Source organism: Haliotis asinina, chromosome 1 (assembly GCF_037392515.1).
Source record: "Haliotis asinina isolate JCU_RB_2024 chromosome 1, JCU_Hal_asi_v2, whole genome shotgun sequence".
Taxonomy (NCBI): Eukaryota; Metazoa; Mollusca; class Gastropoda; order Lepetellida; family Haliotidae; genus Haliotis; species Haliotis asinina.
In genome coordinates, this window is record NC_090280.1 from 8567116 (window position 1) to 8580517 (window position 13402).

Below are 13402 nucleotides of genomic sequence, written 5' to 3' on the forward strand. Positions count from 1 at the left end.
ATACAATCAACTGAATCAATCAGTACCGCTCATGATTTGTCTCCCATATCAATACAATTTTATGCCTTGCACGAAGAGCAACTGTTGCGAGTGTGTGCACCTGCAGTCTTGTGCAAAGTACACCCTTAAACTTGCCACCAAGTCATCACCTAAATGAATAGCCAGATTGGTGGATTGGACACGACAGAGAAAGTTTGCAAATTATCCCTCAATGAAACGCCCAAACACAATAACGTTTCACTCCGAAACCGGCACTTCGCAATAAAGTGTTGATATCTGCCCCTATAATCAATGCATAATTTATTACTCTAGCATGAGTTGGAATTTCGTCGCATAGCCGTACATACAGTCTCTGTGGCTTGCTTGGCAACACCCTTAGAAGACACGTGTCAATTACATTACATCATGATTACGGATTACTTTGCCCCAAATGAAAATGGCTACTTTGGTCACGTTTGTAGCATTCAGTCGTAGTGTAATGTGGATCACAGAGGCATCTTGCCCCCTCACAGTCATGCGAAGTTTTCAGAAACGCGCAATTAACTACCGGAAACGCTATCCACGAATATTTCACTTGACTAATAAAATCTACCATAAGCTGAAAAAACTAACACCAATAATGGGAGACGTATAATTATTGACAGGCTTCTACATCCGTTATGAGCAAAACGTACTGTACTCTCAGTTTTGAATTTCAAAATTAAATTACTTATATGGTTACACCGATCCTCATAATGTGACAAAAACGGATCCAGAATAAAATTGAGCTCTTTGTCTATGTTGTGATAAGAAAAGCATCATTGGCTGACAAGAGGCATGTAAATGCTGCATGAATAATGATTGCGTGATTTCTGTCAAGGCAGCAGAAATCCGGCAAGCGACTGCAACACGCCACACCTGCTGTGTTAATGCATGCGTATGCCAAACGCCAACTGAAGCGTTAGCCTCCAACCCTATTGAATTTCTGAAAACTATCATCCATGCAGGTAGCAAAAGCAATGTAAGTCCCCATGGTCCCTAGTATGGTGATCTACCCTCACTCTGGTGACCTATAGCCCGTGTTCTACATTGTCTTGTCTTCTCTGATTACTGTGTTTTAGTTTTACGTGCTAGTTTTATGTTGATATCTGTGATAGTCTAGTACTTTACTGTCCTTCGATGGCAGGTTTTTATGTTCCAAATTTATTACTTCTAATCTTGATATAAATGAAATTGGTCTCGTCACGATATGGCTGCAATATTACCAATGGGACGCTAAATATTAACTCACTCATTCACTCACTACTGAAAACTATCAAATATATGTTAGAAGTTAAAAGCTGAACAATACAGTTTTATGCAAATCATAAAAAAATCTCAAAAACATCCTCCTTGAGGTGACGTACACCTTTTTCAGAAGTGTTAAATTGTCCTATTTTCAGGGTATCGTTTCTTCTTGGCGTTTAGTGAATATGAATTAATATAACGATTGAATGTTGTTTCTTTCAGTGAATGCCGTAAAGTGCTATTCCATACAACACTTAAACAATTGTACTTGCAGTATTGCAATACAATAATTTGCATCTCACATTTTTATAATTCAGGGATTGTCACCATGCCATACGATGAAAGAGTATGTGTTCATGATGTTGCCAGTGTGTATTTCCTGTATGTTTTATTATTAATTCAGTAATACTTATTATTGGGTCACAATGTTTAGTGTTTTGAATAGTAAATATTATGGTTCACATTTCGTGAACACTTTTAGCATTCTGGTTTTTCGGAATTTATCTGCTCCTAGTTTTCGATGATCACTTCCGGGATACTGTTTGAGAGTGTTCTACAGTGTTGACGACGTTTGTGCCCGAACATTCGGGAAATGACTTTGTAAATATATAGAAAGGCTCGCTGCCGTGCGGAGGGGAACACTCACACTTATTTACATCACTGCCACGCTTGATAATCGAAACCCATCAACGCCAGACCTACATTATCTGCTGTCACACCGATCGCTGTGTTGACGTTCTGCCATAGTTGATTCTCTCTCACACCAAGACTTTGGTGAGTTTCCTATATTTTGTGACCCACTGACTTAGATTTTGTCTCTCTTAAATTGTATTTGTAATCAGCATTCTTATATTGACATGTGACTTTGTATACCTTGCTCTCGTTGTATAACAATATAGAATTTGAAAGTAAACTGCTTGTCTTTGTTCTGTTTTGCTGGTTCACAGGGGATTTTTTACATAGTTTGTCATGGGAAATTCTTAACCGTAACAAAATTGGGGGCTCGTCTGGGATAGAATTCATTTGACATTTGAGAATTTTTTGTGAAATATATTCCAAATTTCTGCAATTTTGCAACAAGTTAATTGTGAAACCAGCAAAATGGTGTTTGAACTTGAGACGTTTGTATTGTCCCCTGACTCTGAGACAATTAGCCAGTTGAGGAAGTCAGATTTATGGTGCCAGAGGCAGGTTCAAACAGTTGGAAATGAAAAAAATAGAAATAGAACTCAAAAGGATGGAAATAGAAAAAAGAAAGGAAATAGAAAAAGAAATAGAAAGACACAGAAATAGAAAGGAATTAGAACTGAAGAAATTGCAAATTGATAAAGAAATTGCTCTGAAAAGACCTCACATTCGTCCTCATTTGACATTGCAAAGCATGCTAGGCTTGTACCTCCTAAAAAATTTTAATGAGAAAGAAGTTGACAAATATTTTCTACATTTTGAGAAAGTTGCTGAAAATTTCAAGTGGCCTAGGGAGTCATGGACTGTGCTATTGCAAACTGTTTTGAAGGGTAAAGCTCAGGATGCTTATTCAAGTTTGTCAGTACAGCAAAGCTCAGATTATGATCTTGTCAAGAAAACACTTTTGAAGCTTATGAGTTATTGCCTGAGGCTTATCGTCTGAAATTCCGAAATGCTCACAAAAGGGACAATGAGACTTTTGTAGAATTTGCCAGAGAAAAAGAAACGTTGTTTAATAGGTGGTGTGGGTCTAAGGAGGTCACAGATTTTGATGCGTTGAGACAGTTAGTGTTGATGGAAAATTTCAAGCAGAGTGTTCATGCTGACCTTAAGACTTATTTGGATGAACAAAAGGTAGATGACGTACGTAAGGCAGCAATGTTGGCAGATGATTATTGTTTGACTCACTGAGGTCTTTTAAGTCTCAGGGTAATACAAAGGTTTCTGTCCAAAAGGGCTTTTCCCCGCTTAAGACTTCAGACCATGCAGGTTACAGTGGTGTTAAAACAGGTTGAAATTCTAGTAGGAAGCAGTCACATACTTTTCAATCTAAGCCTAAGACGACCGGTGGTTCTGATCCTGTTTGTGCGTCACATACTTTTCAATCTAAGCCTAAGACGACCGGTGGTTCTGATCCTGTTTGTGCGTATTGTAAGAAGCCAGGTCATTTGGTGTTTGCATGTTACAAACTCCAGTTTAAAAATAAGCCTGCAGGTTTCCCAAATGCTTTTGTGTCCATCGCACCTAAGCCTTTCTTTCCAGGCGGTTCTGAGGAGAGTTTTGTCTTTGAGAGTAAGTCTCCAGATTCTGTTGTTCGGAAGGAGTTTTTGCCCTTTGTGTATAAGGGTTCTGTGTCACTTATGGGATATAATTCTACCCACGACACGTTATTATCTTGAGGGATACTGGAGCTTTTCAATCTCTGATTTTGCAGAATATTTTGCCTTTTTGTGTTGCTTCTTCATCTGACTCAGATGTTTTGCTTCAGGTTATAAGTGGCAATTCTTCTGCTCCCCTCCATTTTGTTAATTTGACCTCAGATCTGATTTCAGGTGAGGTGAAAGTTGGTGTTCTTGACTCTCTCGCAGTTCCGGGTGTCGATTTATTTATCGGTAATGATCTTACAGGGTACAAAGTTGACTCTGATCCTATTGTCACTGTTTTTCCGGAGAGTTCAGTTAGTACAGAAAAAGTGGAGGATGAATTTCTGGGTATTTTTCCCTCTTGTGCAGTGACTCAATCAATGTCGAAACTCAGTTTCTTCCAAGACTTCTTTGCAGAATGATACCATTTATGATTTGTCAGGTACATTCATGGATCATTCTTTGTGTGAGGTGGAGATGTATGACTTATCTTCAGAGAGTAGTAGCTCTTCAGGACTTCTTGATCAGTAAGATAGTTTGTCAGGTGGTGAACATGTTCTTTGCAGAGAGCAGCTTATTAGTGCACAGGGTGAGGATGTTGACGTGAAGAAGTTGGCTAGTAAGGCTGTTTCTTTTGAAGAGGTTAGCAAGGTTCCAGTTTGTTATTACTACAAGGATGGTGTTCTGATTAGGAAATATAGGTCGCCGGATGTTCATGGGAGGATGAATGGAAATTGTACCATCAAATATTTCAAAAACATGTACTTTCACTGGCACTTGAAAATCCCATGTCAGGTCATTTGGGTGCAAACAAAACTTGTGAGAAACTTTGGCACATTTCTTTTGGTCCAGTTTGAGACAAGATGTGGCTGAATTTTGTAAGACCTGTGATGCATGCCAAATTGTTGGAAAACCAAATCAGAAAATTTCGACTGCTCCCTTGAAACCTATACCAGCTTTTGAGGAACCTTTCAGTAGAGTTTTAATTGATTGTGTTGGTCCACTACCTAAGACTAAGTCTGGTAATCAGTATTTGCTCACTGTTATTACGAGTGTGTATTTCCTGTTAATTAATTCAGTATTAATTATTATTGGGTCACAATGTTTAGTGTTTTGAATAGTAAATATTATGGGTCACATTTCGTTTTAATATCTGGTCAACACTTTTAGTATTCTGGCATTCCGGAATTTACCTGCTCCTAGTTTTCAATGTTTCACTTCCGGAATACTGCTTCGAGACCATTCTACAGTGTTGACGATGTTAGATTGTGCCCGAACTTTCGGGAAGTGGCTTAGTTTATGTATAAATAGGCTGGATGCCTTGTAGATTGCGACACTCTCATTGATATTCATATCTGCTGGATTTACACCTCTGCCACGCTTGAAATCCTGTCTACATTATCTGCTGTCGCACCGATCGCTTTGTTTACATTTTGCCATAGCTGTTCCCTCTCACATCAAGACTTTGGTGAGTTTGATACATTGTATTTTTGTGACCCACTGACTTAGATTTTGTCTCCCTTGAAATGTATTTGTAATCAGTATTGATATATTGACTTGTGACTCTGTATATCTCGCTCTCGTGGTTTAACAATATATTATTTGAACGTAAACAACTTGTCTTTGTTCTGTTTTGCTGGTTTACAAGGGGATTTCGTAAATAGTTTGTCACGGTAAATTCTTCACCGTAACACTATCATGTGTGCTTCTACCACGTTTACTGAAGCAATTCCGCTTTGTAGGATTGTTGCTCCTGAGATTGTCAAGGCTTTGATCAAGTTTTTCACCTTAGTTGGTTTGCTAGATGTTGTTCAGTCTGATCAGGGCTCAAATTTTATGTCTAAGGTATTTCAACAAGCTATGTACCAGTTAGGTATTAAGCAAGTTAAGTCTAGTGCTTATCATCCAGAGTCACAGGGAGCTTTCGAGAGGTTTCATAAAACTTTGAAAAATATGATCAAGACTTATTGTTTTGAGACAGAGAGAGATTGGGATGAGGGTGTGCATTTGTTGTTGTTTGCTGTCAGAGAGTCAGTTCAGGAAAGTCTAGGGTTTAGCCCCTTTGAACTTATTTGGTCACAGTGTGCATGGGCCACTAAAACACTTAAAAGACTATGTGTCTACATTTAGGGACAGACTATCAAATGCACGGAGTTGGCTAGAAGAAACTTGAAAGTTTCACAAGGTAAATGAAGCTAAACTATGACAAAAAGAGGTGAGAAAGTGTCAGTTTTGCTTCCCATACCTGGTCAACCAGATATCAAGGTCCATATGTTGCTGACAAAGAGGTTTGTGACACAGACTATGTCGTCTTGATGCCTGGTCGTAAGCAAAAGAGATTATGTCATGTCAACATGATTAAAAAATATCATGACAGGTTAGAAACCAAACATTGTATTGCCACACTCTCCCCAGTTGCTGATTGTACTAAAGACAATTGTGAAAATGTTGACAACATTGATGATTGTGTTAACAATGTGAAGTTTGATGATCTTAGTGAAAATGTTTCACCAAAGCAGAGAAATTCTGATGTGTTAGCTCACCTTGATGAGAAACTATCACATTTATCTCCTGAACAGAAAGTTCAAATGTCAGATTTGTCAGAGTTCTCTCACTTATTTCCTGATGTGGCTGGCCGAACTGATGTTGTTAGCCATGATATAGATGTAGGCGATGCTGTGCCTGTAAAACAGCACCCTTATCGAATGAATCCAGTGAAGCATGAAATTCTACGGAAAGAGGTGAAATACATGCTGGACAATGACATTATTGAACCCAGTGACAGTCCGTGGAGTTTACCATGTATTCTTGTGCCGAAGAGAGAAGGAAAGCTGTCAATGCGCTCTCACGAACTGACTGGTATCCTATTCCGAGAGTGGACGATTGCATTGATCGCATTGGTCAAGCCAAGTACATAAGTAAGTTTGAATAACTGAAGGGCTTCTCGCAGATTCACTCACAGACCCTGCAAAGAAAATATTGGCATTCGCTATAGCCAGAGGGACTGTATCAGTACAAGGTGATGCCGTTTGGTCTGAAGAATGCTCCAGCTGCGCTCCAGTGACTCGTCAACAATGTCACATCAGGCCTTGATCATGTCGAGGCACGGCCAGGTACAACCAGTTCATGGTGAAGTTCAAGCAATTGTACATTTTCCAGTACCTCAATCTAAGAGAGAATTCATGAGATTCTTGGGTATGGCTGGCACAAAGTTTTGTCAAAACTTCTCAGATGTTGTATTTCCACTTACCAAAATCTTGGGGAAAAAGGTAAAATTTCAGTGGGATAGCAGTTGTCAGACTGCATTTGAAAAAGTCAAAGCGATACTCATGAATTCTCCAGTATTACAGGCACCAAATTTTGAGACAGCATTTAAAATGCAAATAGATGCAAGTGATGTTGGTGCAGGTGCTGTCCTTATTCAAGAGGATGATTCAGGGATTCAACATCCAGTTTGTTACTTTTCAAAGAAATTTGACAAGCACCAAAGAAATTATTCAACAATTGAGAAAGAGACATTAGGTCTTTTGTTAGCTTTACATTTTGAAGTGTACCTTGGTACTACCACTTTGCCAATAGAAGTTTTTACTGATCACAATCCCTTGACTTTTCTTCACAACATGAAGAACCAAAATCAAAGACTTATGAGGTGGAGTTTGACGTTGCAAGGTCAAACACATTAAAGGCAAAGACAATGTTTGTGCTGATGCACTTTCCAGGGTATAAATGTATGATGACTTGATGATGCTGTATGTACGAGGGGGATGTCAATAAGTTTTGAGCCTTGCATAGAACAACACAAAATATTTGTATGAACCATATTTATTTTTCAACATAGTCCCCTTATGAGTCAAGACATTTGTTCCATCATTTCTGCCAGGCGCTGATGCCATCTCTGTAGAAGGCGCCATTTTGGTCCTCAAACCAAGCCTCAGTAGCAGCAATAAGCTCATTATCATCCTGAAATCTACGACCACGCAAGTAGTCTCTTGAGATTTGGGAACAGATGGTAATCACAGGTCTGGAGAGTAGGGGGATGCGTCAAGATTTCGTACCCGCATTCCTGGACAGCAGCAGCTGCAACGCGAGGTGTTTGTACTGGAGCACTGTCTTGATGCAGAAGCGTACCACGTTTGACCTTGCCCCGGCGCTTCTTGATTGACTGTCGCACTTCCCTCAACAAGCTGATTCTCTCCCTCTCTCTCTCTCTCTCTCTGAGTTTGCTATATTGTATTTTGTGACCCACTCACTTAGATTTTGGCTCTCGTGAATTGTATTTGTAATCAGCATTCTTATATTGACTTGTGACTTTGTATACCTTGCTCTCGTTACATAACAATAACATAATTTGAACGTAAACAGCTTGTCTTTGTTCTGTTTTGCTGGTTCACAGGGGATTTCTTAAATTATTGTGACAGCAAATTCTTAACCATAACAATAGGACAAGTACTTAATATAAAAGATGCTTTGTAAATGGCATGCCTGTTTGCAAATGGCACAGGTATTTGGTCATGCACACTGTAGGTCCTAAATGGAAATTCCGTTGTGCGTGTATAATGGCAAAAAAGTGGCAGTAGTAGGACACGTTTCTTTATCAGGTATGGTTAGATACCAGCACACGGGCACTTACTGAAGTTGGCAATGTCAGATTATATACTGCTTACTCCATAAAGCGCAGCAAATTTGAATGTTAACTATAAAAACAACTGATTTAAAAGTGAGGCGTCGTTTTCAAGGGGAAGGTTTTATTTTCGCCGTTTAATGTAGGAAATGCTGGGTAACCATCATATTGATAGAGGTCCGTCAAAACGTCCAAGAAAATATACTGTCATTTGATCCAGAACAATATCTTCTAGATTACCAGACAACAGTTCTATTTTTACAGCTGAAGCTAATGCCATGCTAACGGCTCTTAAATATGTTCAAAGACACCCTAAACATAAACAGTATATAATCTATTCAGACTCTCTTTCTTGCCTTCAGGCTATTTCTTGTAAACATCCAATTTTAATTGAAATTATTGAATTATATAATAATCTTGCTACTGGCCAGTACGACATCGTCTTTTGTTGCTTACCCAGCCATGTAGGCATTTCTGGTAACGCAATGGCCGATCTTGTTGCTAAGGCAGCACTCAACAAATCTGTGAAACCACTTCTTATTCCCTACACTGATTATAAAGCTACCATTAGATCTTATGTCCGTGATCTGATGCAGAAGAAGTGGGACACCTAAGTGGGTGTAAATAAATTACATGAAATGAAACCATATATCGGGTATATCCACTTGGGTTGTCAGTCCAGATTTGAAGAGGTAATTTTGCGGCGATGTCGTATTGGCCATACACGATATACTTTTGAAAGGTGAGGATCCTCCGTTCTGCATCCCTTGTGATGAAAGAATCACAGTCAAGCATATCCTGCATGACTGTGTTGAGTATTCCATCACAAGGGATCAGTATTTTAATTCACGAACTATGAAGGATCCTTTTCCTAATACCAGCTCTCATTTAATTATTGCATTTTTAAAAAGAATTACATTTGTTTTCAGAAATGTAAAGAGATAAATATTTTATTATTGGTAGTCTAGATTAATAAGTGAGATTGTTAGTGGCTGTGCCCTTGAGGGGGTTGAAGTATTGTAAATCTATTGTCCTCCTGAGAGGATACGTAAGTCCAAAACATTCTATGTAAATTAAGTACGACCAAACTTTTAATCGTAGTATATTCGGTGTTCTTAATAATGGCTAACTTTCAGTATAATAGCCAATGGCTGAGGGGATGGTGTAAATCCATCTGGGGTCCATGCAGGTAGCAAAGGTAACAATGGTCCCTAGTATGGTGATCTACATTCAGTTGTTGGCGATCTACAGCCCGTATTTTATGTTGTATTGTCCAAATAGTGGTATTTGTTTTAACTCTCCACACTAGTTTTAATTGTAAATGTGATCTCCTGGTGGTTTTACTGTCCTTTGACGACAGGTTTTTATATTGTATTCATATTTCATTTCAGTATCAAAAATGGTCTCGTCGCGATATGGCTGAAATACTGCCAATGTGACGTTAAATATTAACTCACTCACTCACTCCAAGAAAATATCAATTATATTCTAAATATAGGTATTTCAAATCAGTCACCACGTCACAGTGCATCTACTATCATTATATAACGTATTTAGACTAATTTGAAAATACACAGTCAATATGCAGTATTTTAGGGCATAGACACAACTCTTCCTGCAACTTGAATGTGAGACTGATATCAAGCAAAGGAGCGAAACTGAAGAGGCACTGGATTGACAGAATCACGAACGAAACTGCAATGCAAATATACTTTCGGAGTACAACAGGATTAAACCGATGATTGTGGTTTCTATTTGATTTACCTAAACAGTGCATACTATGCTGATCCTGAGAAAGAGGACAGAAAGCGCCTCGTACATAGTAATGTGCAGTGTGTCTAGTGTGAGGATCATTTCCTCATGCAGTGTAAGCGTCCCTGTGTCCTTGACACTGGTGACATCGCACCAGGGATTCTTCGAACTTTTCCACGTCAAAACTTCTGTCAAAGCAAACAAGAACTTTTTAAGTTTCTGAGAGCAAGTAATTAAAAAACAACACTCGACAGGGACAAGATGTGTATTGGCCGGGTAGTCAAACTAGGAGTGGTCATATTGGGAACAAACCGATGTCACGACACACCTAGCAAGGGAAAGCTTAAGATATCGACTTTTCGCACGTTTAATTTTTCAGGGAAACACTCGGAGTATATACCTCATGTGTATTTACTTCTGTATTGAATGGGCTTCGTACACATACGCATGCTTGTCCAACAATAAAAGGTGGTCACGTGATCTGATATACATTTGTCGAACAAAGTACTGTTGTAACACACTGGAGGTTTTCACCCTTGTCTACTGCACATTATATCGTTTCAGTATGGTCTTTGTTTTACATATTATATTGTAATTATTATTGATTTTGGTAATAAGTCTAAATCGCAATGTTTTTCAAGATGTTTGTAATGTTTTTCGCACAAAGGCGAGAATGTGTTCATATGCAAAGTCAAATTGCAGTATATGGTGTCCTCGTAGACTTTTAACGCTTCACATATTGGATGTCTGTTCGTATGTTGTCAGAGGTTCGTATATGTTTGAAGGTTGGACAGCACTTCTATCCAGAGCCGTATATTATCCCCCAGCTTCAGGATGCAGGTAATCACCGCCTGAAACAGTTAATGAAATTAGCAAAGTCTATTTGTTTCTGAAAATCTAATATTAGCACATAGACTCAAGACGAACGACTGACTGAGTTAAAATATATGGTCACATTGGCAATATTTTAGCCATATCGTCACTTGACAAGACAAACGAATGAAGTGATAAAACCAAGCTGAAATTATGTGATTCATATATTCATCTACGATGTATTTCAGGTAGAACGAAATGGCTGATATGAATGGTGTGGTGTCCTAGAACAACGGAGCGATTGTAGAACAAAACCATTTTGGACAAAAAACCCTTAAGGCAAAACCAATTAGGAAACATGTACCCCCAAAATAAATAAGAACCTTTGGGCAAAATCCCCAAACATTGAGATATGTACACAGAAGAGTGATATACAGCATGTGAAGTGATAATTAGATTTACTGGAAACCCTGTATGTATATAATCAGTCAATGAGGCCAGATAAAAAGAACTTGTAAAACCAATTATGATGTGAACACAACAGTGTGATATAAACCTTCATTAGTGACAATATAGGTGGCTTTTGTGATATTCCAGGAACTAGAGAGGCATACCCCTTGATACCATAACGTAAAGGTTGTCATCTGTCTGTGTGTCTGTCTCGTATTGAATTACAAATCCAAGTTTTGCTATTGTTCATTGGAAGTGTGATGCCGGCTAAATAGTTTTTTCCTTCATTATTAATTCGGTTTTGTTGTTCTACGTGTTGTTTTTTTTGTCCTAAGGGGGTCCAAGGTTGTTTTTCCCAGGGATGATTTTGTCAACAGGGGATTTGTCTGCAGACCGATTGAACATATATATTTCTGTGACCTATCGCGTGTGATGATTCTACAATACTACAATACCCAAAACGAACATGCAGTGCATGGACGCATTGGCCATTACCAGAGGCAGATCCTCCCGAGTTGACTGCAACATTGTGCACAGGTTGCTGCTCACTTCCTCCAGAAGGGGGGCGTACTGTTAATTCAGATACCTGTTAACCCAACAAGAAACAAGAATAGAAACATTCAGCTTCCTGAAGTTGCTAATTTATGCACATTTAAGGAGTGATACCATTATATGGATAAACAGTGAGCGTCAGTTGTCATTTACAAAACAACTAATTTATACACCCACACCTACCACCTGCACCGAAAATTGTGGTTTGCACCAATTTTAGTGTAAGCAGCAGCAAGTGCAGGTTATGGATATATTCCCATGTCACATATTCAGCGTGTAATTACAAAGCAATCCTACAGAGTCGTTATCATTCAAATTAGGATCAACATGTGTATGGAAAGTTTCATATCTCATAGTGACATTTTAATATTAGGTATTTTCGGATATATCCTTCCTCATTAAATGTTGTAAACATGTGACCGCTCATTCGCTTGCATTGTCGCACATGTGTTGTGGCATACCCCACACTCTCAAATGCATATTAGGATGATAAGAAGAGTGACTCTTGTTCAAATCAGTTTACCTTTCTTTTGTCGACAAGGAAAATGATGATGGCGAGGACGAGGAGACACAATGCGGCACCAACAACTCCAGCAATAATAACTGTACTTGAGCTTGTGGCTATTTGTCCAATTGCTTTAATTTCTGCAAATGAAGTATTCAGACAAGGTCAGACAATACTTCAGAAAACAGACATATGTTGGTTTACTTTGAACAAAACAAACAGAACGAAGACTCAGCTGCAATGCAGTGTGGAACGTCAGTGTAAAAGAAAACTCAATACTGATCCAAACTGCACGCAGTCTAAAAGGCGTAATAGGGTGAAAAACATTCCCTGCATTATAGGTTGTACTGCTACGTATTGCGGATCGCAATCAAAGAAGTACTTGTGATAACATACTCCTCGTTAGCATTTGAGTTTTAATGTAACTCACTGTTGTTGAGTCGGGTCACACCGCCGCAGCTGAGATTCCAGTGTTGCACTTGACAGTTGAATACCAGCCTTACCCCACCCAAGTGTGTTTCAGTCATATTGAATGTTATTGGTGAAAGTCCTTGATCTCCAACATGTAATAATTGCGAGGCGTCACCTGTCTGCAGAGTGAAGTTTGAATCTGCAGAACAGTGGGAGCTCCGGATATCGTAATACGCAGTAATGTCCACGGTCAGTGTCACCGCTTCATGCAGGGTTAGAATCTCTGTGTCCTTGTCACCGGTGATGTTGCATGCTGGTGTCCTGGGAACTGAAAGGACTGCATTTATATTTTTTATTTATTTATTATTATTATTTTTTACCAGAAGGGTGTCAGTATGTTCGAAATTGTTTAAGTGTACTCACTCTGATGTCAAGTTTAGAAATGCATATACATCTAATCGTTAATCGATAATCTGTTTAACTTTCGTTACATAACGCAGTCTAGGGTTAGTATCAGAATTCAAGCATTCTCAGTTGTAAAAATAGGAACAAAGCATTAGGGCTGAAATATAAGTTTACCACAACATATGAATGACCGTGTGTGTTTTCATGCCTAACCTCACCTCAAAGAAAATATCACATACGCATAACATTGTTGACGGGTTTATATAAATTCCCAATTTTGACAGTGAAATTTCACAT

At 38.7% G+C, this 13402-nt stretch overlaps 1 protein-coding gene across 1 annotated transcript in view; it reads right to left on the reverse strand.

Moving 5' to 3' along the window:
* Positions 1-10730: 10730 nt before the first annotated feature.
* The window catches only part of LOC137287840 (uncharacterized), a 31118-nt gene continuing 28446 nt past the window's right edge, over positions 10731-13402 (reverse strand). The window contains exons 4-7 of the mRNA XM_067820254.1: positions 12720-13021; positions 12308-12429; positions 11728-11802; positions 10731-10820 (exon numbers count right to left, since the gene is read on the reverse strand). Of these exons, the coding sequence (XP_067676355.1) occupies positions 10731-10820; positions 11728-11802; positions 12308-12429; positions 12720-13021 (589 nt within the window). The remainder of the gene's footprint in view (positions 10821-11727; positions 11803-12307; positions 12430-12719; positions 13022-13402) is intronic.